This window comes from Orcinus orca, chromosome 2 (assembly GCF_937001465.1).
Source record: "Orcinus orca chromosome 2, mOrcOrc1.1, whole genome shotgun sequence".
Classification (NCBI taxonomy): Eukaryota; Metazoa; Chordata; class Mammalia; order Artiodactyla; family Delphinidae; genus Orcinus; species Orcinus orca.
In genome coordinates this window covers 57,435,723-57,463,583 of record NC_064560.1, presented here as the reverse complement: position 1 = coordinate 57,463,583, position 27,861 = coordinate 57,435,723, and the positions used below count along the sequence as shown (strand labels likewise).

Sequence of the window (27,861 nt, the reverse complement as noted above, 5' to 3'; positions counted from 1 at the left end):
ACCAAACTCCGAAGCACGTTTAAAACCTCTACTCGCTACAGCACTATTTACGATAGTATGTAGCTGCTGGTCCCAGAATAAGAGGCATGTGGAGCTAACGGGCATGTGGACTCCCCCTCTCAACACCTTGATGACACCATTTGAGCCCCCGAATCCAGCTATACCTGCACTAGATATATCAATAAAATTCTCTGTTTTGTTTAAGTCAGTGTTTAGTCAGCCATTGCTGTAATAATGCTGTGTAACAAACAATTCCCACAACTTAATGGCCAAAAAAGAGAATTCTGTTGGTTGACGTAACTGAAAAGTCCAGCAGGGTATCTGGCACAGGTCTGGCTGGATGCAGGGGCTGAAATGGTGTCATTGAGGCTCTGTCACTCTCCAGATCTCAAACAGGCTTTCTCCACTCATTCGTGGATTCAATCAACAAATACTGATGGAGTGCCCACTATGTTCCAGATGCTGAGGTTACAGTGGTGAAAAGAGAGGCCTCTGCCCTTGGGATGCTTATGTTTTAGTGGGAGAGACAGACAATAAAAATGGAAGCAAACAAATAAGTAATCTAGTGCCAGGTAGTGATAAGAGCTATAAAGTAAATAAGGTGAGGAAGAAAACCATGCAAATACCTGGAGGGGAGGATTCCAAGTAGCACGGGACCATGAGTGCAAGGGCCCTGAGGGGCAGGATGTGCACAGTGTGTGCCAGGTGTGGTCGGAGTGAGCTGAGCAGTCGGAAGGGAGACAGGAACTAGGCAGGAAGGAGAGTGGCCAGATGGCCTGGACTATTGGAGGTATGGTACAGAGTTTGGAATCTTGTTCCGGTGTTAAAGGAAGCCATAACAGGGTTTCAAACAGGAGAGTGTCATAAATTATAATACATGTGTATTTTAAACCTTGACCCTACATAAAACCTGTTAAAGTGCCAGTTGTTTTTTTTTTTTCAATACAAACTATTTAGTAAATAGACTTTAAAGTCTGCTTTGAAGTAATGAGGTTGATATCTTAAAATTCAATATGGTTTCATTTGCCTAATTGTAATCAAGTATTTAATCTTTAGTTTGAGGGTTAATCAAACTAGGTTATGGGTCTCCCCTCTTATAGCCAGGATTGCTGATGGTACAGTTACAGAAAAGTCATCAAAAGTCAGCCTGCTTGCAAAAGCCAAACACTGTCAACACTTTCCCAAAGTTTCATAACAATCTAGCTTTTGCCTTAGATACCTCATGTCCTAAGTGACACCACTAGTAACACCACAGGCTGGTTTCGAGGTAGTTTCAGAGATGCCAATAATGGACATTTCCCCCATTATGGTCAATTCATGGTCTAGCTTCTTAATACATTTAAAGTAGCTCTGTGTATGTGCGTGTGTGCATGCATGTGAGAGGGAATGGGGAAGGAAAAAGAGAATCAGTGAAATAAAAGCATGTCTTCTGTTATTTTATAAGGTAAAAGAATTATCTGTTGAACTTGACATCATTTTCATCTGCTCTTACTTTCCTACACTCCAAAAAGTTAGTCTTCTTTTCCAATGAACATATTCTTCGTAAAGTCAAATGAATATGATCCAGTAATTCCACTTATGGATATACTATATCCAAAAGATTTGAAAGCAAGGATTCAAACAAATATTTATATACCAATATTCATAGTAGCATTATTGACAATAGCCAGAAAGTGGAAGCAACCTAACTGTCCATTGACAAGTGAATAAACAAAATGTGGTATGTACACGCAGTGGCATATTCAGCCCTAAAAAGAAAAGACATTCTGACACATACAACAACATGGATGAAACTTGAGGACATTACAGTAAGTGAAATAAGCCAGTCACAAAAGGACAAATATTGCATGATTTCACTTAGATGAGGCAATTCAAATTCATAGAAATAGGAAGTAGAGTTGTGGTTGCCAGGGTCTGGGCGGGGAGGGAAGACGGGTGTGGAGTTTTAGTTTGGGATGATGGAAACATTCTGGTAACAATTGCACAATAATGTGAATGTTGTTAATACCACTGAACTGTATTCTTAAATATGGTTACGATGATAAATTTTATGTTATGCATGTTTTACCACATACACACGAAAGTCAAACGGATCTTCTGCTCCAAAATCTTTCTAAAACCCAGGTCTAGCATAAGTCTGTCTGCTACAGATGCCAGCTACTGCCTCATTAAAGTGCAGTTCATTCCAATAAACCTCAAGGCAAGGCCTCAGGAGCTCTCATTCCATCTTTTTTTTTTTTTTTTTTTTTTTTTGCGGTACACGGGCCTCTCACTGTTGTGGCCTCTCCCACTGCGGAGCACAGGCTCCGGACGCGCAGGCTCAGCGGCCATGGCTCACGGGCCCAGCCGCTCCGCGGCATCTTCCCGGACCGGGGCACGAACCTGCGTCCCCTGCATCGGCAGGCGGACTCTCAACCACTGCGCCACCAGGGATGCCCCTCTCATTCCATCTTAATAGCACTGACAATTATTTCTTTGTATAAACAAGTGTTTAAATATTAGGTAAGCAAAGTCACTTGTGTAAACCTCATTGCTGCTAGGAAATTCACTGGAAGATGTGATCGCAGGCATGGATCCTCATTTCTTGAGGCGCAATGTTAGTGCAGAAGCTCCTCCACAGTCACCAAGGTACAACCCATTCTCCATGGCAGCTTCTTTGTCCCCAGCCAGGCCCAGACGGCCTTTTTACACAGGGCATCATTTCAGTAGCCTTGAAGAGCAAGGCCTCCTCTTTCCAATCTTTAATGCAAGTGTCAATGAGGAAAATCTACGTGTCAGAATGCAAGTTGTCCATGTCACTTTAAAAGCCATAGAAACACCACACTTCTGTAATTCATACTTTTGGTCTAAATCAGCACACCACATTTTTATATCCAGCTCCATCACTTGCTGCAATGAAAGCTGGAAACTCTGATACAAAAATCTCTCTCCACAGGCTTCAAGGTTTCTGGTGCTAAATGTCCTTGTAGAGAGCTACCTCCTCAAGGAGGTGTCTAAGAGGATGCCTCGGCCTTCTGGTACCCCTGCCAGGTACCGTGCTATTCGATGGGAAAGATGGTGCGATTTTCTCTCAGAAGTTCATCTTCCACACAGGTGGCAGGTACTTTTGTTTCAGTGAACTCAAAAAACTCCTGGAAGATCTTCCTCTTGTTCTCACTTCTTATCTGCCAGGCTGAGCCTCTTCAAGGGAGAAAGGTGACCTGCTATAGCTGGTGGTTAGGTGATAGTGGCAAGCCTGGTGTGGACAGAGAGAGTGATGACTCGAGAGATGGTGGGGCGGGGGTGAGTGCAAAGTGAGTGAAGGGAACTGGTGGTGCTGAGAAGTATAGACTGCAGGGCAAGAGTGGAAGCAGAGACATCAGTTGGGGGACTGCTGTGTTTTTTAGGCAAGAAATGATGGAGGTTTGCACTAGGTTTGGTGGCAGTGGATGTGGTGAGACATGGTCAGATTGGGGAGATATTTTGAAGGTAGAGTTCTGAGGCTGCGCTGATACATTGGACGTGGAGTGTGTGGTCGAAAGAGAAGACAAGCATGGTCCCAAGTGTTCTGGACTGAGTGGATGGTGAGGCCGTTTGCTGAGATGAGGACTACAGCAGGAGGGGTAGGTTAGGGGGCATGTGGGAAACTCAAAACTTGATTCCAACATGATGATGTGAAATGCCTGTTAGATATTCAAGGGCAGATGTTAGGTAGGCAGTTGGGTATATGAGTCTGCAGTTCAGAGGAAAGGCATGCTGGAGAGATAGACTGGGTGGGAAGAAGAATTCCCAGAATTCTACTTTCTGGGTCAGACCACACCACTCCACCCCTGCCACACCTACACTGAGAGGTGTGAAAGAGAGAGTCTGGAAGGCTCTTTGGTGCCCTCCACTTCCGCACTGGCCGGAGGGAAGACGGTCATGCCTCAACAAGGACAGTTGGGGTGGAATCATGAGGATAAAGGGCTAGTTGGAGTGAGTTCAAGGGAGAATAGGATGGGAGGAAATGGAGACAGAAAGTATAGGAAATTCTTTTGAGGAGGAGAAAAATGTGGTAGTAATTGTAGGTAGACGGGAGTCAAGGGGGGCTTTTTTCTTTTTCCTTTAAGATGAGAGGAATTCCTAAATGTTGATCTTGCTGATGAGAATGATCCAGTAGGGAGGAACAGATGTGCCGGTTCAGGAGACTGTGGAGGTAACTGAGGGAGCAAATCCTAGGCAAGAAGGGGCAGGATCTAGTGCCTTCACTGTCAGGGGGCAGCGGAAACAGGAGGAGAAGGCCAAGGACAGTCCTACCCAGACCACATGGAATCGTACCTCCAGCAAAGTGCAGTCCCATGAACTTCAAGAATGGAGGTCATGAGACCACCGTCCCATGCTGGGAAGGGAGAAACCCCTGACACTCACTATGCCTCCACCTCATGGCAGCCACTGTTCACCCCACTCTACTATGAACAGAGTTTCTCAGGAAACTTTAATCCTGACCGTTTTTCAAGAATGTTCTCAGTCAAGCCAAAGCCTGTTCTTCTCCTGATGGCACTGTGTTGGGGAAATACATTTGTTTTGAAGCCCTTCCACGAAACAACTCTAACTTTGACAAAAAGAAGAATTTACTGGAAGCATTCTGAGAGTCTCAGATACCTAAACGTGGGATGGAACGATTGCAACCAGGGACTGGAAGGCACTAGGACCCTCTCCCCACTCGTCAGCTCCCCTCCTTTCTGCACAGGGACTTCATTCACTTTTACCAACTGCCTTTCCAAAGAGAGAAGCATGGCCACTTCCCAGCCTCCTCTGGGAAGTCCTTTCTTTCTTCTCCAGACTGAACTTCGATGTCATTTAGTCTTGTGGCACTTATTCTGCATTTGAATTTTCTGGTGGTTTGTGTCATATCCCCTTACACCTGTGTTAATGAAACAAAACCCCTGCATACGCATCCCCAGACCCAGCGCGGGGCCAGGCGTGTGGTGGGCACTCAGTAAAGTTGGTTGAGCAGTTGGCCGAGTGAGCGGCTGTTGGCCATCTGCACTTTGCTCTTTGGGGAAATCTGAATTCTTGCGTCTCCAACAGAGAATTGCCCTTAAGGGGCCCAGTTTCACTTGCTCTTACCGAGCACACTTCTGCTTCCTTCATTTGCCTTGTGTCTTATTGCCATTCCATTTAGGGCAGTGGAAAGTCCGAGGCCCTCTGCCCAAGTCACTTGAAGGTCCTATTCAAATAGGGTTTTCTCTTGTACTTCCCCCAAGATGACATTTGGGGAAAGAAGAGATAATTTTACTTTCGCTTTGCCAAGTAAAACTTAACCGAAATACTAATATAGCTTCAGCCACCTTATCAGTCTAATTGTGAAGTAGGCCATTTGTCAAATACTCGACATGACTGGCCATGATAATAATAGGATCCAGTCAACATGTGTCTTGCACGTGTCAGTCCCTGTGCTGGGCCTTCTGAAGAAATCAAAGATGAATAGGCAGCTCTCTTCCTAGGAGAGCTGCCAGCCAAGGGCACCAGACAGCACCATAGCTGCCGTATAAGACACGCCAGATGTGTTATTGCTCGGACGCAGGGTCCTGTGGAAACACACACTGAGATCTCTCTCAGCTCAGGTGAGTAGGGAAGGTTTGGTTTGACCGGGCCTTGAAGATGGAGAAGGTTCGGCAACACACGGATGAAAGAGGAAAGCCGCTGCTGTGGGAGACAGCAGGAAGAACAAATTCCTGGAGCAAGGAGAGCACCCCACAGAGTCAGGGCAGGGGGCAGGACTGGGGTGAGGTGAGGTCGAGTCAGAGCACGAAGACCCTTCGAGGAGTTTGGGCTCCTCTTCAGAGACAGCAGGAAGCCCTTGGAGGATCCTGATCTGGGGAGCGGGATGAGCAGTGGGTATTCAAGTGAGATCCAGAGAGGGTGAGGAAAGGTGGTCTGAGCACACACCTGTCCACACAGGTGTGCAGAAGGGATGAGGGACAAATCAGTGCAGGAGGACATGTTGCACTCAGACATTCTGTCTTATGTGGGCCCATTTATAATTGCCACCTCCCCCTGGCTTCAGCACCCCCTACTCTTTTTCCGCCTCCATCTCCTTTGTGGCCTCTATAACCTTAGTCAAAACCCCACCCCACAAGCCACATCTGGTGATACCTCTCATCTTCCCTCCCTGCCTCTCAGCTCCCTTGGTCCACAGCTGGTTGTTCTCTCCAGGGCCCAGTTTCAGCCTTGTTCCCAAAGACAACAGGAGAACTGGGGGAAGTCCCACCTGCTTATATTGCTCCTAGGACTTCCAGGAAATTCGTCTCCTCCGATAGGAACCAAGCTCCCACCGGGAGCCCTGTCGCGCTGGGCTACTGGCTTTTCGTGACGGGGAGGGGACTTGCCTCCACTGTGTTTTCTGATTATCGAGGCTTGGCTCCACCAGACCAAGGGAGATGACGGGGCGGGGTGGGGGGGGCACCCAGGTGGCTTCTATTTTCCCCCCTCCCTTTTGTGTTACGATGGTGTTCCCACTGAAGACTGTTGCTCTCTGCAGAGAATTTGCCCCAGCCGGAGCCTTGGAAAAGGGAAGCAGTCATGATAAGCTCAGAGGAGCTAAAGAGTAAACCACGGTGGGAGTTCCCCTGGGCCACCTCCTCTGAAGCAGCCAAAAGCCAAGCAAGTTTCCGCCCAAGGTCTGCCTTTGGGGAAAAGAGAAGTTGACCTCGGCAGCCTCTCCCTGAGGTCATGCACGCAGGACCCTTAGTCCTCGAGCCAGTCATCAGCCAGGGTGGCCTCAGGCTTCTTCCCTCATATTCCCCATCAAAACTTAACCTTTGTCAGTCATTGCTTTCTGCTTCTTGGTCAGAGCAGGAGGTGGGCTCATGGCATGATGAGATCTCTGCCATCAGGAAGGAGATTAAATGAGGTCTTCTCCAGGCAATCGTGCCTCAACCCAGTTAGAAGACTTCTGGCTTCCGAGGATCTAATCCAGAGGATTCTCAGCCCTGCAGTAACCTGATGGTTGTACAGGTGGGCAGGATCACCCCAAAATTAGAATTGCCTCCCTGATTTTCCAATCCAAAAGATTGTATGAGGATGATATTGGTTACGTTGTACACGAACATGATTGTGTCTATAAGTGACTTTGCGTGTGAGTTGCACATTGTGGCAATTTTAAAACATGCCTGCAAATTCTTGACACTCTTCTTATCAAAAAAAGTGTCTGTGTTTCCTTTCCTTGAATTTGAGCAGGCATGTAATGGCTTCTACCACTAGAATATGATAGAAATGATACTCTGTGAGTTCTAAACTGGGTCATAAGAGACCACTCGGCTCCTACATTTGTCACTGGAATGCTTGCTCTTAGGATCTTCAGCCACCACGTGAGAAGTATGACCAATTTGAGATTGCCACACTGGAGAGACCACGCAGAGAGATCCTGAGACTACGCGAAGAGAGCTGCCCGGCCAAACCCAGCTGTTTTAGCCGCAGCTGTTGAGACATTCCAGCTAAACCCCAGACATCGTGGAGCAGAGACCAGTTATCCCTCCTGAGCCCGGCCCACGTTTCACATTCATGAGCAAAACAGATGATTATTGTTTGAAGCCACTAAGTGTTGGAAGCCGATTTGTTAGAAAGCATTTAGAAAGCAATAGACAACATATGTGTATGGATGTGGCAATTCATGTAAACACCATGGCTAGACACGAGGTTGTAGTTCACATATATGTTTGTGATAATAATTGCAACATTGCAGCCCCCAGTACTTTACAACTGGAAGAAGTTGTTAATTAGTTCTTAGGAGGCTTCATACTCTTCCTATTCTTATTTTCATGACAAACACTAGTAATTCCCTCAGCCCTAGCCAAGAGGCCATGCTTCTTCAGTAGAAACTTCTGGCAAAATGAGTGCAGTATGGAGAACACTTTCATCAGGCCATAGGTGCTTACTAGGTGTGCACAGATTTGGGAAATCATATTCTACCGTCAACCCGCCTCCCCCATCCATCTGTACCCCTCAGTCCACAGTAGATCAGTGTCATACGTGTGCACTTCCAGACTCTCAGAAGCCTGGCTCCATGGCCTTAGGATGGGTTCCAGGAAGGATCCCCATATTTGAAGCTATACCTCTGCAACTTCCTCTAATTATTCACTCTGCAGTTCCTTTGATGCAGTTCCCTATAATGTGGCATAGTTTCTTCTAGATTAAAAATTCTTTAGGGGCAGAAAGTTTTCTCCAGCATTTAACACAAACCCCGGTACTCAGTAGCAGCTTAGTGTGTGTTTATGGAATAATTAAGTACACATATGGTAGAGACATGGTTGGACACAGAGTCATGGTTGGACCTAGAGACTGTCATACAGAGTGAATTAAGTCAGAAAGAGAAAAACAAATATCATATAATACCACTTATATGTGGGATGTAGAGAAATGGTACAGATGAACCGGTTTGCAAGGCAGAAACAGAAGCACAGATGTAGAGAACAAGTGGATGGATACCAAGGGGAGAAAGGGAGGGGGAGGGATGAATTGGGAGATTGGGACTGACATATATACACTAATATGTATAAAATAGATAACTAATGAGAACCTGCTGTATAGCACAGGGAACTCTACTTCACTTTGCTGTACAGTAGAAACTAACACAACATTGTAAAACAACTATACCTCAAAAAAAAAAATGTACACATATGGTTTCCAGACCCCACCCATTCTGGCTGACTCCCTCAGACTGTACTCAGGTGATCCCCTGATTTCATACAAAGCTCCTCATGGGGACAGAGCTGCTCAGGAGATAGGGAACCATGTGCTGGTCCTTAATGGCCTAGATACAGGACCCTGGCGAATGCAGACTCAGGTGACAGTGGCATTGAGAAAGGATACCTCCCTTTGTCCCCCGCCTGGTTCCTGGTCAGCTACTTGTCTCTGTCCCACACTTTGCTCCACCGCAACACACCCCCACTCCAGTCTCTTTGCACTTTATATACAAATAATTCTTTTTGGAAAAGACTTTGTCTTTCTTCCACCTATCCTTGAAAAGTGAGTATTTGGAAATGTTCCAAGATAAACTAAAGCAGGCTACCATACTTCAGAATTTTTAAAATAATTCCTTTTCAGATCCAGAAGGTCAGGAATATAGAGCCTTTAACGTAGTTGGCCCCAGTTGTGACATCAGTGCATTTCATTTGTTCAACAAAGATCAACTACCTGGCTTCCCTGGGTCCAGGCTTCGACACTGGCAAGAGAGAGAAAAAAGGTAGACCCTGACCTTGGAAGGCTTAATTGCCACTCTTAAACCACATGCTTATACTACTTTTCCAGAAACGCTCATCACCATGGGAATGTAATGGTGGGAGAAAATAAATTTTCCCATCCCTGTGGTGGTTCTTACGATGCTTGGAGGAGAGAAAGCTGCCTGCCCTTGGCTTCCTGTGAACCCACAGGCATCCTCTAGGAGGGGAGGGGGCGACTTCCCCAGGGGACATCCTGGAGAAGTGGCTTGACCACGTGTCTGTACGCTCCCTTGTTCTATACAGGTCCTGTGTCAGTTTAGAACTCCATGGAGAAAATGCCAAGAGAGGATTAGATGTGTGAGAGATTTAGTGGGGGGAAATGCCTGTGCGGGGAAAACGGGGAGGGAGGTGGAAGAGGCTGGGAGAGCTGTCAGACCACAGCGCAGGGCTGACCTGGCAGAAGAGCCAGGAGGAAGGAAGATTGGGCAAGAAGAGCCTCAGGCTGGAGTGCAGTCTAAGCAAGGCTTCACAAAGCTGATGGCAAGTCACTGAATCAAAGTCACCTTTCGAAGGAGGCTGACCTACAGGAATCGCTCTTCCTATTCCTGCTTTGCCCAGTCATTGACCTGGGACAGCCTGTGGGTAGCGTGGCCTCAGTGCAGAGGCGGGTAGGCAGTAGATTCAGGGCCCGGCACCTGGGGCCCTTAGTCAATTACATTCTCGTGGTATGAGGTCTGAGAGGTGCGTTTTCATGGCCCACAAGTTCCTATGAACCAGCACCCTAAGCACCATCTCTCCCTTCCTTCTCTGGAGATAATTCAGAACTACAAGTTAAATGGATTTTTTTTTTCCTGTTTGCAGCTCTTCAGAGACACTGATGCAAAGAATCAAAGTTACTCCATAAGTGGATAGAAAACAAAAAAGTGAATTCCGTTTCTCAAGGGACCCTGCATTATCTCCTCTTTCTCCCACCCACTACTCCTGCCTACTAGCGAGCCTGGCTCCTCAGTCGACAGTAAGACGCAGCCAGCAGACAGGGATATGGTTCCCTAACTGCCTTAATTGCCAGGTACTCTGGTGAAGAGACTTGAAATCCGCCCCCAAACCCCCAGTGCTCTTCTTAGCCAGTAATTTCACCACGCCTGCTAGCTGTTTCCCAGAATTGGTGCCAAAGCTAAATAAATGGCAGATTTGCATTTCACTTGAAACTGTGCACTTAGGAAGTTATGCCTTTCCCGGGAAGCCCGATTTCTCATTAGTCCGTAAAAGAATGATGGGGAACCAGGGCTGATTAGGCCCCCACATTGCACCAGGTGTGGTTGTAGGCGCTACAGGGGTCATCTGTTTCATACCTCACCCCTCTGAGGTCAATGTGTATGGTCGCATTTTACAAACCCGGGGCACATAGTAAGGGAGCAGGGATTTGGGGAGGACCGAGGCTGGGTCCTCTGACTCCAAGTCTAGTGTTCTTTCTGGCTCCTAATTTCTATCCATACATTGGACAATTTGGCTGACTTAAGAGGAATTAGAGGGGGACTTCCCTGGTGGTCCAGTGGGTAAGACTCTGAGCTCCCAATGCAGGGAGCCCAGGTTCGATCCCTGGTCCGGGAACTAGATCCTGCGTGCATTCCGCCAACTAAGAGTTTGCATGCCACAACTAAAGATCCCACGAGCCGCAGCTAAGAAGTCCGCATGCCGCATCTAAGACCCAGTGCAGCCTAAATAAATAAATAATTTTTTTTTTTTTTAAAAAGAGGAATTAGAGGTATTGGCTTATAGCAGGTTTTTGTATTCTATCAGAAGTTCTTGGGTTGTAAAGATTAACGTATTTGAATTACTGTGAGTAAAATGCTGTTAAGAGAGCTTGGAACACCGTGATCACACCTTTAGTGGCTGTGACCACAACTGCCACGAGGATGATGATCCACCTGAAAGTCTAGATCAGGAAATCTATCCTAGGAGAATTCCTTTGGGTTAAGGAGTCCCTTCTAATCAACCTCTTCTATAATCCTGGTGCTCAGGAGTAGAATATCAAGCTACTAATTTCCTAGTGCGACTTTTTAGAGGATCTCTTACATTTAGGGCAGCCATAGATACTAGACTGTTTTGACAGGAGACTGGACTTAGGAAATGAATAACAGAAAGGAAAGGGATGGAGAAGCTTGAACCCCTTTAGTTTTTTTTAATAAATTTATTTATTTTATTTATTCATTTTTGGCTGTGTTGGGTCTTCATTGCTGAGTGGGGGCTTTCTCTAGTTGTGGTGAGTGGGGTCTACTCTTTTTTGCGGTTCGCCGGCTCTAGGCGTGTGGGCTTCAGTAGTTGCAGCATGCGGGCTCAGCAGTTGTGGCTCGCAGGCTTAGTTGCTCTGTGGCATGTGGGATCTTCCCGGACCAGGGATCGAACCCCTGTCCCCTGCATCGGCAGGCGTATTCTTAACCACTGCACCACCAGGGAAGTTCCTAAAATGATCCATTTTAAAGTGAACAATTTAGTGACGTTTAGTATCTTCACAATGGTGTGCAGCCACCACCTCTATGTGGTTCCAAAACGTTTTCATCACAAAATAAAAGCCTGTACCTACTAAGCAGTTACTCCCCTCTCCTCTTAGCCTCCGGCAATCACCAAGTTGCTTTCTGTCTCTGGATTTACTTATTCTGGATATGTCACATAAATGGAATCATACAATATGTGACCTCTTACGTTTGGCTTCTTTCACTTGGCGTCATGATTCTGAGGTTCATCCATGCTGTAACATGTATCCGCACTTCCTTTCTTTGGCGGAATAATCTTCCACAATTTGTTTATCTCACCATCTGCAGATGGACATTTGGGTTGTTTCCACCTTTTGGCTATTTTAAGTGATGCTGCTGTGAACATTCGTGTGTAAGGATTTGTGTGAGTCCCTGTTTTCAGTTCTTTTGGGCATATACTTATAAGTGGAATTTCTGGGTCATAAGGTAATTCTACATTTACTTTCTTTTTTTTTTTTTCTTTTTGGCCGCACTGCACAGCATGTGGGATCTTAGTTCCCCAGCCAGGGGTGGAACCCGTGCCCCCAGCAGTGGAAGCGGAATCTTAACCACTCGAGTGCCAGGAAAGTCCCTATAGTATTTAACTTCTGGAGGAACTGCTAAACTTTTCACAGGGGTTGCACTCTTTTACAATCCTGCTAGCAGTGTATAAGGGTTCTAATTTCTCCACATCCTTGAATTTAAAACTTTAAATACTGCATTAGGGCTTCCCTGGTGGCGCAGTGGTTGAGAGTCCGCCTGCCGATGCAGGGGACACGGGTTCGTGCCCCCGTCCGGGAAGATCCCACATGCCGCGGAGCGGCTGGGCCCGTGAGCCATGGCCGCTGAGCCTGCGCGTCCGGAGCCTGTGCTCCGCAACGGGAGAGGCCACAACAGTGAGAGGCCCGCGTACACCCCCCAAAAAAACCAAGAACAAAAAAAAACTGCATTAATCACTTACAGGATGAGGAAGTGGCCTCTCTTTGAAACATCTTCTTCTTTCACATGTTAAACTTTCTCTTTCACACAGAGCCTACGTATGAAAGTGACAAGGAGGAAGGATACTATCAAGTGATGCAAACAGAAATTCCACCAGCCTCCAGATACCATGTGTCATATTACGCGAAGCTGCGTGAGTTTGTGCTTCAGACTGCCTTGGTCACTTCCAGGTGAACAAGCTCAAGACTTTGCTCTCCAGCAGGAAGAAGATGACCGACAGCGAGTTTGGCTATATTCACATGCTGGCCCAGGACTACCTGAAGTACGTCTTGCAGATACCGCAACCTGGATCTGGTCCAAGCAAAACATCCAGGGTGTTACAAGACGTTGCTTTCTCAGTCCAAAACGAAGTTGAAAAGAATTTGAAACCATGCTTGGACAATATTGATGTTGTGTCCATAGACACCGCCAGAACAATATTCAACCAAGTGATGGAAAGGGAATTTGAAGATGGCATCGTTAACTGGGGAAGGATTGTGACCATATTTGCATTTGAAGGCATTCTCATCAAGAAACTTCTAGGAAGGCGAATTGCCCCAGATGTGGACACTTACAAGGAGATTTCTTACTTTGTTGCAGAGTTCATAACCAAAAACACAGGAGAATGGATAAGGCAGAATGGAGGCTGGGTATGTGTGATGGAAATGTTCTTCGTTGTTCTTTACTTTGAAATAGGAATTGACAGTTTCCTTGCTGATTAAAAAAAAGAAAAACTACGTAAGGATTATATTTTCCTTGGGTAGTTTGTTTTAAAAGTTTTAAAATTTTAAAATAAAATTTTGAGCTCATTTCCAATGAATCTTAAAACTTTATAGTTGGAAAACTCTTGTGGTTTCAGTTTTTATTCCTAACCGTGTAAATTGCAGGAGTGAGTTTTGGGGATTAATAAAAGATGCACCTCCCTAATGCATCTTTAGAGTCAGAGTCTAGTCTGAGACTTAGCTCTTGTTAGCGTTGTCATGACAATGTAGAATTAGTACAGAAAGAGTTGGTATTAGATGCTGTTATATTTAGATATTATGTTACAAAAGACAGGTGTAAATTTTTGCAAGTTCATTGCTTACAAATTGATTTTTTTTTCAGTTTTCTAATATGACAAATTCTGGCTGGTAAAGCTTGGTGACTAAAAAAAAAATAATGTACTGCACCACCAGCAAGAAACTATTCAAGAATCTCCAAATAAAAATTCACTTTATTATCAGTGTCTCAAAAAGCTAAGATCGTGCAGGGAGCCTATATTACAACTCATATTGATAAGGGGCCTTTCCCAGCTGGACCTATATGCTTTTCTTTATATTCCAATACACTGAATACTTACTTTTTTACAGCACTTATGTCCTCTCTTCAACACAAACCCTGGCCTCCCCTCTTCCCAGAGCTATCCACTGGTATCAATTCTTTTACATGCAAAACATGCCTGTTGAACATATCCATAGAAAATATACTCAGCACTTCTTTGTAAAAACAATTGTTATAAATTATTAAATACTATGTAACAATACTAATATAATACTAAATAATTTATAGTATTTATAAATTATTTGTATAAATAGTACATGGTATTCTTTTTTTTTCATCCAAGGGCATTTTATTTTTTTAAATTTATTTATTTTTATTTATTTTTGGCTGTGTTAGGTCTCTGTTGCTGTGTGCAGGCTTTCTCTAGTTGGGGTGAGCGGGGGCTACTCTTCGTTGTGGTGTGTGGGCTTCTCATTGCAGTGGCTTCTCTTGTTGCAGAGCATGGGCTCTAGGCGCATGGGCTTCACTAGTTGTGGCACAGGGGTTCAGTAGTTGTGGCTCGTGGGCTCTAGAGCGCAGGCTCAGTAGCTGTGGTGCATGGGCTTAGTTGTTCCACGTTAATAAGTATTTAAAAGAGTACTACAGGGACTTCCCTGGCGGTCCAAGGGTTAATGAAGACAACAGCTTCCACTGCAGGGGGCTCAGTTGCAGCATATTCAAAAAAAAAAAAAAAAGTACTACATATACGCTGTTGTATGTAAATGCTGTTGAATGTTTGGTTATTTCTAGCTGACGGATATTTATTTATTTCCAGAGCTATCACAAACAATACTTCATTGAATATCTTTAATCATGTCTTCCCTTGTGTGTGTGTTTTTCTAGGATGGATATTGGGACATAGAATTGCTAGGTCATGGTGTAAACACTTTTTAAAATTTACTAGATTCTTGTCCTCCAAAGTGGTTCTACCAAGTCATGCTCCCTGTCACAGCTTGTTCAAATATCCCACATTTCCTCCCTTCCCGGCTGACTAACATTAGGTTATAGTAGTCTGTCATAGTTTCCCTATTCCGCTGGCTTAAAAATATATACCTAATTTATCTTGTTTTAATTCTTGTTTCCTTGATTACTAGTGAGGTTAAACATCTTTTCATATTGAGCGTCTTTACATATGTTTATTGACCATTTGTAATTCTTATTCAGAGAACTGCCTATTTATATCCTTTGCTGTTTTCCTATTATTTTGTCTTTTTCTCACTGATTTGTAGGAATTCTTGGAATATTCTGGACACAAATTATTTTTATATATGTGGTAGATATCTTCTAATTTGTTGTCTTTTAAAACTATAGATGTCTTCGGTGCTTATGTCTTAAACGTTGATGAAATCTTTTACTTGATGATTTTTGCATTTTGTTGAGGTCTTCCTGCATAACGTTAGGGCTTACTGCAGCCACTCCCCTTTCTCCATCACCTTTTCTTCCTGGAACTCAGCCTGACTTGGGGCTAGACAAAGCATGTGAGATATTTGGTCGTGTTTTTTTCTGGTTGCTGTGGAAAGCTATACTGAAGGACGGGTGGAAATTTCAGCTATTACGCTGTGTAGGTTTCAAGTGAAGGCAGAAGTTTGTTAGCACAGAGGCCCACGTATGAGCATACTAGTTTATAAGCTCTGCATGAGTTTGCACTGTATTTGGAACACCCAGAAAATGAATAAACGTTACTGAAAATTTTAACTTCTTAACAATAAATTTTGTAAGCTCCTGGAAGTCATAACTAGTGGAGGGTGTGGAATTGTCTCTGAGAAAGTCTAGAAGTGTACTCATCTTTTGGGGGTGGTACAGGTGTAAGTGTGAGTGAGTATGGCAGGATATAAACACACATGTGCCCCCCCCCCCCACATCAGCCTTCACCAAGTCCTTATGTAGGTTTTAAGCTCTTGACTTTTCCACTTGAACAGCTTAGACAGAATAGAAATGCCCTTTAAGATGTCATTTCAAAGCAACCTCAATATTCCTTTCCCAGCTCATAGGAGACACTGAATCTGTTCAAGACGGGCAGTGCTTTTGTGAATCAGTGCAGACCAGCATGGCAAACCAGTATCTTCTCTGCATATTGATGCTGCCAAATCTGCTCGAATGAATGAACCTACTCTTGAATGACTTACTTCCAGGGAAAGGGTACAATCCCATGCCTGTGCTAGTGGAGTCAGGTGGCCCATAGGAAGAGAGGAAGATGAGGAGGCATTTTACAACTTCATCAAGAAGCAAGCACCAACTTCTGACTTTCTACCGTCCTGGAAAACTCTGCAAAAAAATCACTGCTCTCTTGTCCTGACAGTCATTCATATGTGCTTGTCATTGGCTCCAGATTAAAGATGCATGCCTATAATGAGAGATGAGAGGGGCATTTCACCTACAACTAGAGAGTACCCATATTTAATTAAATTTTAAGTGTGCCCAGAGATTTTATGAAAACTTTTGGATCAAGAATGTGGTATGTGAGGACAGCAGAGATAATAAGAGCACCAACTCTGAATCAGACGGACCTGAGTTCATTTCATGCTTACTACCTGTGTGACGTAAACAAGTTATTTAACTTCCCTAAACCTCATGTGTAAAATGGGGACACTATTGCCGTCTATCTCCCAGGACTGGTGTAAGGATTAAATCAATTAATATTATATATAAAGCACCCAGAACACAGTTTCTACAAATAAGAACTCAATACAAGCTTAGAGCTATTGTTATTATTAGTAGTAGTATTGCCTAACTTCCCTGAATAGATTTAATCTCCAGAAATTATATCATCAACTATAGTTAGATATTAGCCACCATCTAAAACAGATGCCCTAAAGGTTAAAAAATAAGACCAGTGTATCAAAAATGGGGTCATAATCTCATAAATTAGATTATTTATGAGATTAAGTGAGTTACTTTCCTTCCTTTCTTCCTCTCCTTTTTCCTTCCCTCCCTCCCTTTCTCCCTTCTTTTCTTTCCTTTTTTTCTTTGCTGCTTCTCATCTCGCTTTCTATTCCTCTTCCACATTTACCGTTATTTCCTCCTGTCCCTCTGCCAATTTGACGTGCTGAAAACGAATAGGCTCTCATAGATCTCACAGGAGAGCTAGTGCTATTTGTTTTTTATCAGTCTTTGGCATTCATGAGGAAAGGCTTGTTCTTAAAAACCATTAGAATGTGCCTGAGATGAAATTCATCTCACCCCTTGGGATTGCCTTTCCTTTGCAGCTAGGTGGCTTTCTTACTTTTGCCCTCTTCAGTTAAGCATTCTCCTGTGCCTGTGCTGGTTGAGTGGAAAGGACACTCAGCCCTCAGCTCCACACAGGAGGAATCATGTCTACCTAATGCACCACCGAATACTGCATGCTTGGCCCAGGGCCTATGGTATAGAAGGTAGCCAACAAGTATTTGTTGATGGAGTGATTGAATGAACTAGCACAGAAACTGAGATTTGAACTCTGGTTTTCCCATTCACTAGAAGTGTGATCTTGAGTGAGTTTCAGAAGTAACTTGAAACTCAAATTCCTAATATAATAAATATTATATTATGTTATATGTAATATATAATGAAGACAGTAATACATACCTTAGAAGGGAAGTTAAAAGATTAAAGGACATTTCTGTAAGAATGCTTTGTAAACTGTCAGATATTAATACAACTATGAAGGTTATATGGGAAATTCCAGAAAGTTTAAATATGTAATTCTTAAAACTACTCTAACACCAAAAGAAAGCCCCTTTTGAAAGTAGGGAGGTACAGTCAGAATTGGTGCTTTCCAAGTGACCAGTATATTAAAGCCTGAGTCGTAAGAGTTAGGCAAAGTAGGTTGCATTTTTTTATGATCGTCTTGCTTTAAATAATGGTCTGGTGAAGGCAAATAAAAGGACATACACAGGCATGTAGACGACTGACTAAGTATTCAATCCGGCAAAGGCATCTCCAAAAGGCGTAAAGATCTAGCAGCACTGTGATACAATCTCAAGAATTCTTACATATCCTTTGATTAAATAGATTTGGGGGCCAGATTCATCTTGTATTTCTTTTGAATTTTAACTTGAGATTTAAAAATCATTTAATGAAAACTAAGGTGAAACATAGTTCAAGTCTTCCTGTGGGTCCTTCAGGAAACCTAAGTTCAGCTCTCTACCTTTGGGAGTCTCCCGTGACCCCTTTCCCTCATACCCTCTGTCCAACTCATCAGCAAATTCTGTTGGGGGCACCTTTGAAATACTGCATATCCAGTGCCTCCAGGCAACTTTCCTCTCTCACTTGACTATGTCAAGAGCCTCCTATCAGTGTCCCTACTTCCATGCTTACCCTGCGATGGTCTGTTCTCCACATAGCAGTCAGAGTGATTTTTTAAACAACTTGCCTCACTTATTCCATGTTAACACTTTCAGTGTCTACAGAATATCCCTCCAGTTTTAGGCATCATAATTTACTTAAGCCACTCCCAACTGTTAGACATTTGGGTTGGTTTCTGTTTTCCCTTCTTAGAAATAATGCTTCAATACTGAACATGAAGATGGTTTCCCCCCCACATTTTAGAAGACCACCTCATGATCACTTTCTAACACTAGAATGATTGGTTCATATATGAGTATAATTACACTACTTATACATATTGGAATACATATTGCTTTCAGAAGGTTTGTATCAATGGGACAATGTCACAACTTTGCCAGCATTGGGCGGAACCATTAGATATAATTTTGAGGGTTTAATAGGCTTAAGATAACAAGGTCAATTTAATACGTCTAAAAAAAATAACATATATTAAAATGTGAATTTATTTAACTGCTAGTAATGTGGAATTTTTTCCCATATACTTTTTTAAAGACAATTCTATTTTTTTATACAGCAGGTTCTTATTAGTTATCTATTTTATACATATTAGTGTATATATGGCAATCCCAACCTCCCAATTCATCCCACCCCCTCTTCCCCCCATATACTTGTTAATGATATATATTTCTCTTTTTAATAGCCTTTGCCTTTTTTTTTTTTTTTTTTTTGCTACGCGGGCCTCTCACCGCTGTGGCCTCTCCCGCCACGGAGCACAGGCTCCGGACGCGCAGGCCCAGCGGCCATGGCCCACGGGCCCAGCCGCTCCGCAGCATGTGGGACCCTCCTGGACCGGGGCACGAACCCGCATCCCCTGCACCGGCAGGCGGACCCCCAACCACCGTGCTACCAGGGAAGCCCAGCCTTTGCCTTTTTTAACTATTAAGGGCTTGATGATTTTTCTCTTACATTTCAACGAACTCTTTCATGGCAAATGTAAATAGTCTCCTGGTCTGTTGTTCTTTAGTTTCTTATCGTTTTAAAAAAACTTTCATCTTCATATTGCTGAATTTGTCAGTTTTTTCCTTTGTTCACGCTTTAATATTTATTCATTTATTTTGGCTGCGCCCGGTCTTAGTTGTCGCATGCGGGTTTCTTAGTTGTGACATGCATGCGGGATCTAGTTCCCCGACCAGGGATCGAACCCGGGCCCCCTGCATTGGGAGCACGGAGTCTTACCACTGGAGCACCAGGGAAGTCCCTCCTTTGTTCATGCTTTAGTTTAGAACTTTAATATATATGAGGATGACATATTATCTGCCTAATTGTAATAGATGGTGATCATTGTAACAATAATAAAAATCATTTTAGAGTGCCCCATTAACACGGGGTTTGTGAAAATTCTAGGAAGGCGAGCACTGAAGTGCATGCACACCTAGAACGTACGGGAAATGTGTGAGTGTGTAAGGGCAGGGGACAGAGGAAGAAGAGAAGGGGCAGTCTGTCTCCTCTGTTAGCATGTGACAGCATGCATCTCCCAGCATGACTCCACACTTCACACAGAGGGTTAGTGGACGCTGGCTTTCTTGCTCAGTCTTTTCAATGGAAAATCTACCTGACTGGTGTTTGTCTGTGCTGCCAGTGATGCTCAAAAAGGCAATTCCAAGGCACTACAGAGTTCTCTGTCAAAGAAATCTGCTTGGTTTACATTTTGATGTTAGTCACACTAGACTGTGAACTACTTGAAGGCATTTGTAACCCCCAGAAATGGAACTTGCTGGAGGTAGAGCAAATGTTTACAGGACGAACATTAAAAAAAAATTATTTTAACTATTTTCTAATCTTCTTGGTGGTGGTTTGAAAATTTACGGAGTGAAAAGAACGGTGTCTGCATCCCAGTAGAGGTCCAAGCACTAAGAAGTCAAGTAACCTTATGTAACTTATTTTCTTCTGGACCTCAGTTTCCTCATTTGTGAAAATAAGAGAGGGCATTAGGCCGGGTGATCTCATAGGTACTTTCCAGTGAGGATGCTCTATAAGAATAGATTATAAATTAATTACATACAGTGTCCGGTTTATACTCTTATTTTTAAAAAAAACATGTCTAATCAAAAAGAGAATGAACTGTAATGGAAACCACAATGTTCTCACAGGCTCAGAGGCACTGATTTAATCTCGCTTTACTGTTGAGTCCTTATGACTCTCAGCACAATGGAGTTTACAAATATAAATGCATATTTCAATACCAGACATTTGAAAGAAAAAGAGGGAAAAAAAAGATAGATTTTCTGTCCTCTAGAGCTATGCCATCCAATAGAGCAGCCACTTGTCACTTGTGACCCTTGAACAGTTGCAGTGTGGCTGGTCTGAATTAAGAGATGCCCTAAGTACAAACACACATTGGGTTTTAAAGATTCAGTACAAAAAAAAGTAAAATATCTTGTTTCCATATTGATGACATATTGAAATCATAAGAGTTTATTTATTTACTCATTCATTCATTCATTTATTTTTGGCTGTGAGGCAGGCATGCGGGATCCTAGTTCAGCAAGCAGGGATCGAACCCACGCCCCCTGCAGTGGAAGTGCAGAGTCTTAACCACTAGACCGCTAGGGAACTCCCCAAATCACAACATTTTAGATGAACTAAATATATTTGAAAAATTAATTTTGCCTCTTTTTACTTTTAAAAATGTGGCTACTGGGAATTCCCTGGCGACCCAGTGGTTAGGACTCTGCGCTTTCACTGCAGAAGGTGTGGGTTCAATCCCTGGTTGGGGAACTAAGATCCCGCAAAAAAAAAAAAAAATGTGGCTACTAAAACAAATTACATAGGAAGCTCGCACTATATTTTTATTGGACAGCGCTGTCTGGAATGGGAGATAGAGAATGATAGAGAATGGGAGATAGAGAATGATAGAGAATGATAATAGGATGAATAGAATAAAACTGGTGAAAGTACAGAGAAGATTGACTACCTGCATTATTTAAATGAAAGTTTCTTTGCTTTTCATTCCAGCAAACTTAGTCTCCACTAATTGTTAAAATGTTAAATTTGTTCTCTCATAGGAAAATGGCTTTGTAAAGAAGTTTGAACCCAAATCTGGCTGGCTGACTTTTCTGGAAGTTACAGGAAAGACCTGTGAAATATTATGTCTCCTGAAGCAGTACTATTGACCAAAAAGGACACTCCATATTGTGAAATCTGCCTAATTTTCTTGAATCGTACAATAAGCACTTGCCAACACTTACTTCTACTTCTAAACAAATAACTTTGATGATATAACTTGACATTCCAGAGTTATGGGAATTTTGTCCCCATTTTAATGAATAAATTGTATGTATTTGTTTCTATACGTAATTTGTGTCCTGCCTGCGGGTCCAACAAGAGGGTAAAGCTCAATACAGGGTACAGAGATTGAATTAAGAGAATGATGACCAGGAAGGTGATGTCTTCGGCAGATTTTCTTAAGGGTGTGTCCATTACCCAAAAATCATTTTCGGTGTCACCAGTCTAGACTGATGATGGGTGAGGTCTGCTTCCCATGCACCTCTGGGCTCCAAGCTTTCTGGAGTCCCCAGTGCCCCTAGATGCTTACATAGGGTTTTCCACCAATGCCCTCTCTGCCACACTTTACAGTTGCCATGTAAAGTTGACGAATATGGCAACCAGATATGGAGGAGACTCCGGGATAGTCTGAACAAAGACAGGTAAACGATTCAACATTGGGCCACTGGTAAACTCTCTATTTAAAAATTTCACAAAGTAGAAAATTATGTCATTTATTAGCCCCTGTGTTCTGATTTTTAGGTCAGCAAATCTGGTTGCGATATGGGAGCACGGTACCTTGTTCTCGACTTTCCCACTCTTCCTTTTCCTCCCTCAATACAATATCTGCCCCACTGGGGCTTGCTTTTCCTTTCCTAGGAAGTTGTTGATTGATCCAATAAAGAAACCAGAGCCTTCCCTCCCCAGCAACCCCCTTCAGGCTATGGGCATTTTCACAGGGGCTTTCAGTTAATTCATGCTTTACCTCTCATAGTGATTCTTAACGGTGGGGATTAGGACTTTGGGGCAAGCTAGCAGGGAAATATTTTTGACAAAAGTTGCTTTGGTTACTTATCAAATCACATCTGAGAGGCAACTACCTAGGCCACCTGGGCTTGTGTCTGCAGGAGGCAGGGAGCATTTTCTTCTTCCTCCTTCAGCCAAGTGCCTCCCCTCCCCCTTCTGAAATGTGTTACGTTTTGATTCATTTTTGCATTAATCAGAGCTAAGTGGTGGGAATGAATAGTCATGAACGGACATAAACAGGAAGCATGTGTAAGGGTACTGCTACCTGGAATACACTTGCACAAGAAACCACAAACCCTGGCTTTTACACTGCCATGATCTATTTAACAAAGTGACACTGAGATATCACTGACCGTTTCTGTTTCTGGCTTGGTTGGTGACCTGGTCTTTCAAAGTGCAGCTCACTGTGTGTTCTGTTTAGCACTTTGCTTAAAAGAAAAAAGACTTTCATGAACCTCAACTCCTACCTCAAGCCAAACACAAAAATGAAAGTGAAAACAGATCACAGACCTAAATGTTAACTATAAAACTCCAAGAGGAAAACACAGGAGAAAATCTTCACAACCTTGGAGTAGGCAAAGATTTCTTAGCTACAACACAAAAAACCTGAACCAGAAAAGAAAAAAAATGGTAATTTAGAAATCACCAAAATTTTGAAATTCTTTTAAAAAGACACAGTTAAGCACTCAAAGAGAGGGTATGTGAATTATATTTCAATAAAGCTGTTTAAAAAAAAATCTCAAAGCAAGCCATGGAATGAGAGATAATATATGTCACATTATTATCTAACAAAGGACTTGTATCCAGAATAAATATAATACTCGTACAATTCGATAACAACAAGACCATCAACCTAATTTAAAAATTGGCAAAAGGGCTTCCCTGGTGGCGCAGTGGTTGAGAGTCCGCCTGCCGATGCAGGGGACACGGGTTCGTGCCCCGGTCCGGGAAGATCCCACATGCCGCGGAGCGGCTGGGCCCGTGAGCCATGGCCGCTGAGCCTGAGCGTCCGGAGCCTGTGCTCCGCAATGAGAGAGGCCACAACAGTGAGAGGCCCGCGTGCCGCAAAAAAAAAAATTGGCAAAAAATTGGAACACACTTCACACACAAAAGTAGATGGTCAACAGACATGGAAAAGATGCTGGACACCATTAATCATGAGGGAGATGCAAATTAAAACCACAATGAGACCACTGCACATCCTCCAGGATGGCTAAAATAAAAAAGACTAATAATACCACCCTTGAGGAAGATGTGGAATAACTGGAACTCTCATCCACCACTGGTGATAATGGTAAACTGTACAACTGCTTTGGAAAACAGATCGGCAACTTCTCATATAGTTAAACACATACTTGCTGTAGGACCCAGCAACTCCACTCTTAGGTATTTATTCAAAAGAAATAAAAACATAGGGACTTCCCTGGTGGAGCAGTGGTTAAGAAGCCACCTGCCAATGCAGGGGACATGGGTTTGAGCCTTGGTTCAGGAAGATCCCACATGCCATGGAGCAACTAAGCCCATGCGCCACAACTACTGAGCCTGCGCTCCTGAGGCCGCGAGCCACAACTACTGAAGCCCGTGCGCCTAGAGCCTGTGCTCTGCAACAAGAGAAGCCACTGCAATGAGAAGCTAGCGCACTGCAACGAAGAGTAGCCCCTGTTCACTGCAATTAAAGAAAGCCCGCATGCAGCAATGAAGACCCAACACAGCCAAAAATAAATAAATAAATAAATTTATTTTTTAAAAAATCACTTCCTTACTCTATGGCCCTACAATTTGTTCCAGGCCCATCTTGTTCCTGCCTCAACTCTAGAATCAAGAAGCCCTGGTTGTTTATCAGAGAATATTTAGAAATCAAGATCTGGATGCTAGATTTCATTGCTACTGCAGTGTCACTGCTTCTGGCCCTCTCCCAAACAGAGCTAGGAAATATATGTGTGCCTTTTTTTTTTTTTTTTTTTTTGCCATACGTGGGGCTCTCACTGTTGTGGCCTCTCCCGTTGCGGAGCACAGGCTCCGGACGCGCAGGCTCAGCGGCCATGGCTCACGGGCCCAGCCGCTCTGCGGCATGTGGGATCTTCCCGGGCCGGGGCACGAACCCGTGTCCCCTGCATCAGCATGCGGACTCTCAACCACTGCGCCACCAGGGAAGCCCTATATGTGTGCTTTTAACATACATATCTCTATTTATTTCTGTATCTATCCATTTGTTTATATATTTAAAATCATGGGTTCATACTGACACTTCATTTTTTTTTTTGGAGTATAGTTGATTTACAATGTTGTGTTAGTTTCAATACTGACACTTCTAATTATCTAGCACCACAGGGTTCATTCCCCAATTCCCTCTTTCTTTATGTGTAACTTGTTTTTCCAACAAGGAGAAACCTGACTCATTATCCATAATATCTTTCCTTATTTGTTCAATTCTAGAATAAAGTCGCTTCACAATTGTTAATATACACCCCTGTGAAAAATAAACGTACTAACTAGAGTGCAATATTTGTATAAAGTTATTTTTGTCTTTGGCCTTACAGTATACAGTCAAAATACTGTTTTCCAAACTTACTTAACTTAGTTTTTTTTCTTCTCCACCCACTTGTTGTGGTTATGCTAATCACTGACAATACAGTTCAGTTTGTTCGTCCCTGCTTGTATTCTATTTTGGCTTCTCTCCACACCCTTCTTGTATGTATAACATTATAAGGGTTCCCATTTCCCCACACCCTTGTCAACATTTATCTCTTGTTTTTTTGACTATAGCCACCCTAGTAAGAAGTGGTACCTCTCTGTGGTTTTGATTTGGATTTCTCTAATGACTAATGGTGATCTTTTTAAGTGCTTATTGGTCATTTGGATATCTGATGTGGAGAAATGTCTATTCAAGTCCTTTGTGCATTTTTAAATTGGATTATATATATATTTTTTTAATTGTTGAGTTTGAGTTCTTTATATATTTTAGATACAAGTCCCTTGTCAGATATATGACTTGTGTGAATATTCTGTCCCAGTCTGTAGGCTGTCTTTTCATTTTCTTGATAGTGTCCTTTGATGCACAAATGTTTTTAATTTTGATGAAGTCCAATTTACTTTTCCTTTCTTGCTTGTGGTTTTGGTGTTACAAGAAACCACTGCCGAAGCCAAGGTGATGAAGATTTATGCCTATGTTTTCTTCCAAGAGTTTCATTTTAGCTCTTATATTTAGGTCTTTGATCTACTTAGAGTTAACTTTTAATGTAGACATTTAGTTGTCCCAGCATCATTTGTTAGAAAAGACTATTCTTTACCTATAGAATTATCTTGGTACTTCTGTCAAAAAAACAAAAAATCGACTATAAATGTAAAGGCTTATTTCTGGACTCTCAATTCTATGACATTTTCCTATCTATCTTTAAGCAAATACCATACTGTCTTGATTACTGTAACTCTGTAGTAACTTTTGAAGTTGGAAAGTGTGAGTTTTCCAACTCTGTTCTTCTTTTTCAAGGTTGTTTTGGTTATTCTGGGTTCCTTGCATTTCCATATGAATTTTAGGATTGGCTTATTGATTTCTGCAAAAAGGCCAAATTTGATAGGGACTGCATTGATTCTATAGATTAATTTGTGGAGTACTGCTATCTTAAAAATACTAAGTCTTCCGATCTATAAACATGAGCTGTCCTTTCACTTATACAGGTTTTCTTTCTTTCAACAATGCTATGTTGCTTTCAGAAGTTTAACTCTCCCTTTGTTAAATTTATTCCTAAGTATTTTATTTTTCTAATGCTCTTGTAAATGGAATTGTTTTTTAAATATCAGATTATTCATTGTTAGCATATAGAAATCTGTATTAGAGTTCTTCAGAGAAACTGAACCAGTAGGATATATATCTTATATCTTATTATATATACCTGATAATATATCTCCTATTAATATTATTTCCTGATATATGTATATGCGTGTGTATATATATATATGTATGTATTGATACAGAACAAATAGACAATATCTATAAAGAGAATATAAAGAATTGGCTTATGTGATTATGGAGGCTAGTAAGTCTGTTCTATGTCTCCTTCTGTTCTTTCTATCCTATTCCACTGGTCCACTGTATATTCAAGTGGCAGTACCACACTGTATATTCAAGTGGCAGTACCACACTGCTTATTTTCTCTAAACTTCCAACAATTTCAGTTTATTTTCTTTACCCACCGAATTATTAACTTTCTCACCTTTTCATCAGATTACTGAGCCTTTCTCCACGCCTAGTTATTCCCTTGAGCGACTATCCTCTCTCCTCCCAATCCAGGTCACATGCCCTGCAAGAGAAAAAAATTCTTGGTGTCTCCACTTCCTCAAGTCTTCAGTTTCTGAAGGAATAGAACTTTCTTTTTTTTTTAAATTTCTTTTTATTTTTTTGGCCATGCGTCATGTGGGGTCTCAGTTCCCCCACCAGGGATGAACCCGCACCCCCTGCTTTGGAAGCGTTGTCTTAACTACTGGACCGCCAGGGAAGTCCCGAAACAGAACTTTTATAGTAGGAGCAAGTTCCAGTTATTCTACAGTGAAAATATTGTTGGACCTTGAGCCTGTAATGAACTAACTTTCAGTCCTGAGTTCTCCAGAGGTGAACAGAAGAGACATGCTGATAGTAAGAGAAAATCACTTGCTTCATCAAGCATCTGTCCCGACCATCGGCAGTAAACCAGCTCCCTCCCAGCTACTGGAAAAGAAAAAGAGGAAGGCGTTATTACAGACAAAAAAAAGTCATCTTCCCTTTAGCTAACAGGTCTGTGTATCATGTAAATTTCTCTATTCGGCCTGCCTTTGCCTTTTCAGCCCCCAGAGAGCCCCAGTACTACACGACACGTGGCACCCAGGGAATCCTGAGTCTTTATATAACTCCTTCCAGTAGTACAGCCGGCCCAGGGAGGTCAGGCGTGCAGATCTGTCACGGCTGCCCTCGACTTGCTGGGGGAGGGGCGTACATTGACCGCGAAGGCTGCACGTAGTTCGGGTACCAGGGGCGGGAGGCGTGGTGCGCCCGGCGACCCGGAAGCGGGGGGCCAGCGGACCCAGCGGCCTGCGGACGGGACCCGGATCGCACCCGCGAGATGGCGGCGGCGGCCGTGAGCAGCGCCAAGCGGAGCCTGCGGGCCGAGCTGAAGCGGCGTCTGCGGGCGCTGAGCGCCGAGGAGCGGCTGCGCCAGTCCCGCCTCTTGGCCCAGAAGGTGGGAGAATGCGACAACAGCCACCGTAACGCCGGACCCGGAAGCCTCCAGGCCTGCGGATCTGCGCAGGCGCAAGCCTCCGGCGCGCGCAGTCCGCCCGGCGCGCGCACGTCCGCCCGGCGCGCGCACGTCCGCCCGGCGCGCGCACGTCCGCCCGGCGCGCGCACGTCCTCTGAGGGCGCGCAGTGTTCCTCTGAGGGCGCGCAGTGTTCCTCTGAGGGCGCGCAGTGTTCCCCTCAGCGCGCGCAAGTCCAGTTGTGGGTGTTGGCACGCTGTTGGGTTCAGTGTTCGCGCCGTGGAGAGTTATGGGGTTTGTGAGGGAGAGGATGGAAGTGGGTG

The 27,861-nt window shown here is 43.4% G+C and overlaps 2 protein-coding genes and 1 long non-coding RNA gene across 5 annotated transcripts in view; 2 read left to right on the top strand and 1 right to left on the bottom strand.

Annotated features, from left to right (window-relative positions):
• Positions 1-12,654: 12,654 nt before the first annotated feature.
• BCL2A1 (BCL2 related protein A1) lies at positions 12,655-21,595 on the top strand. The gene is made up of 2 exons (XM_004278336.4): positions 12,655-13,323; positions 21,304-21,595. The coding sequence occupies exons 1-2, from the start codon at positions 12,904-12,906 to the stop codon at positions 21,409-21,411; spliced, it is 528 nt and encodes a 175-aa protein (XP_004278384.1). The 5' UTR covers positions 12,655-12,903; the 3' UTR covers positions 21,412-21,595.
• LOC117196011 (uncharacterized) lies at positions 19,314-27,420 on the bottom strand. 2 transcript variants are annotated; one of them, XR_007474922.1, is made up of 5 exons: positions 27,280-27,420; positions 26,896-27,014; positions 26,524-26,610; positions 22,663-22,737; positions 19,314-20,808 (listed from the first exon to the last, which is right to left on the bottom strand). It is a non-coding gene; the product is annotated as an uncharacterized LOC117196011 (long non-coding RNA). The 2 variants fall into 2 exon arrangements; XR_007474921.1 differs by having other exon boundaries at positions 19,314-20,618.
• Positions 27,391-27,861, top strand: part of MTHFS (methenyltetrahydrofolate synthetase) — a 55,127-nt gene continuing 54,656 nt past the window's right edge. For both annotated transcript variants that reach the window (XM_004278337.4, XM_033402984.2), the window contains exon 1: positions 27,391-27,522. In XM_004278337.4, the coding sequence (XP_004278385.1) occupies positions 27,406-27,522 (117 nt within the window). In that variant the 5' untranslated portion in view covers positions 27,391-27,405. The remainder of the gene's footprint in view (positions 27,523-27,861) is intronic.

Bases quoted from the DNA above. Each gene is read 5' to 3' on its own strand.
- BCL2A1 (XM_004278336.4), top strand. From the start codon at position 12,904: ATGACCGACAGCGAGTTTGGCTATATTCACATGCTGGCCCAGGACTAC. The intron at 13,324-21,303 runs GTATGTGTGATG...GTTCTCTCATAG, and splicing joins TAAGGCAGAATGGAGGCTGG to GAAAATGGCTTTGTAAAGAA.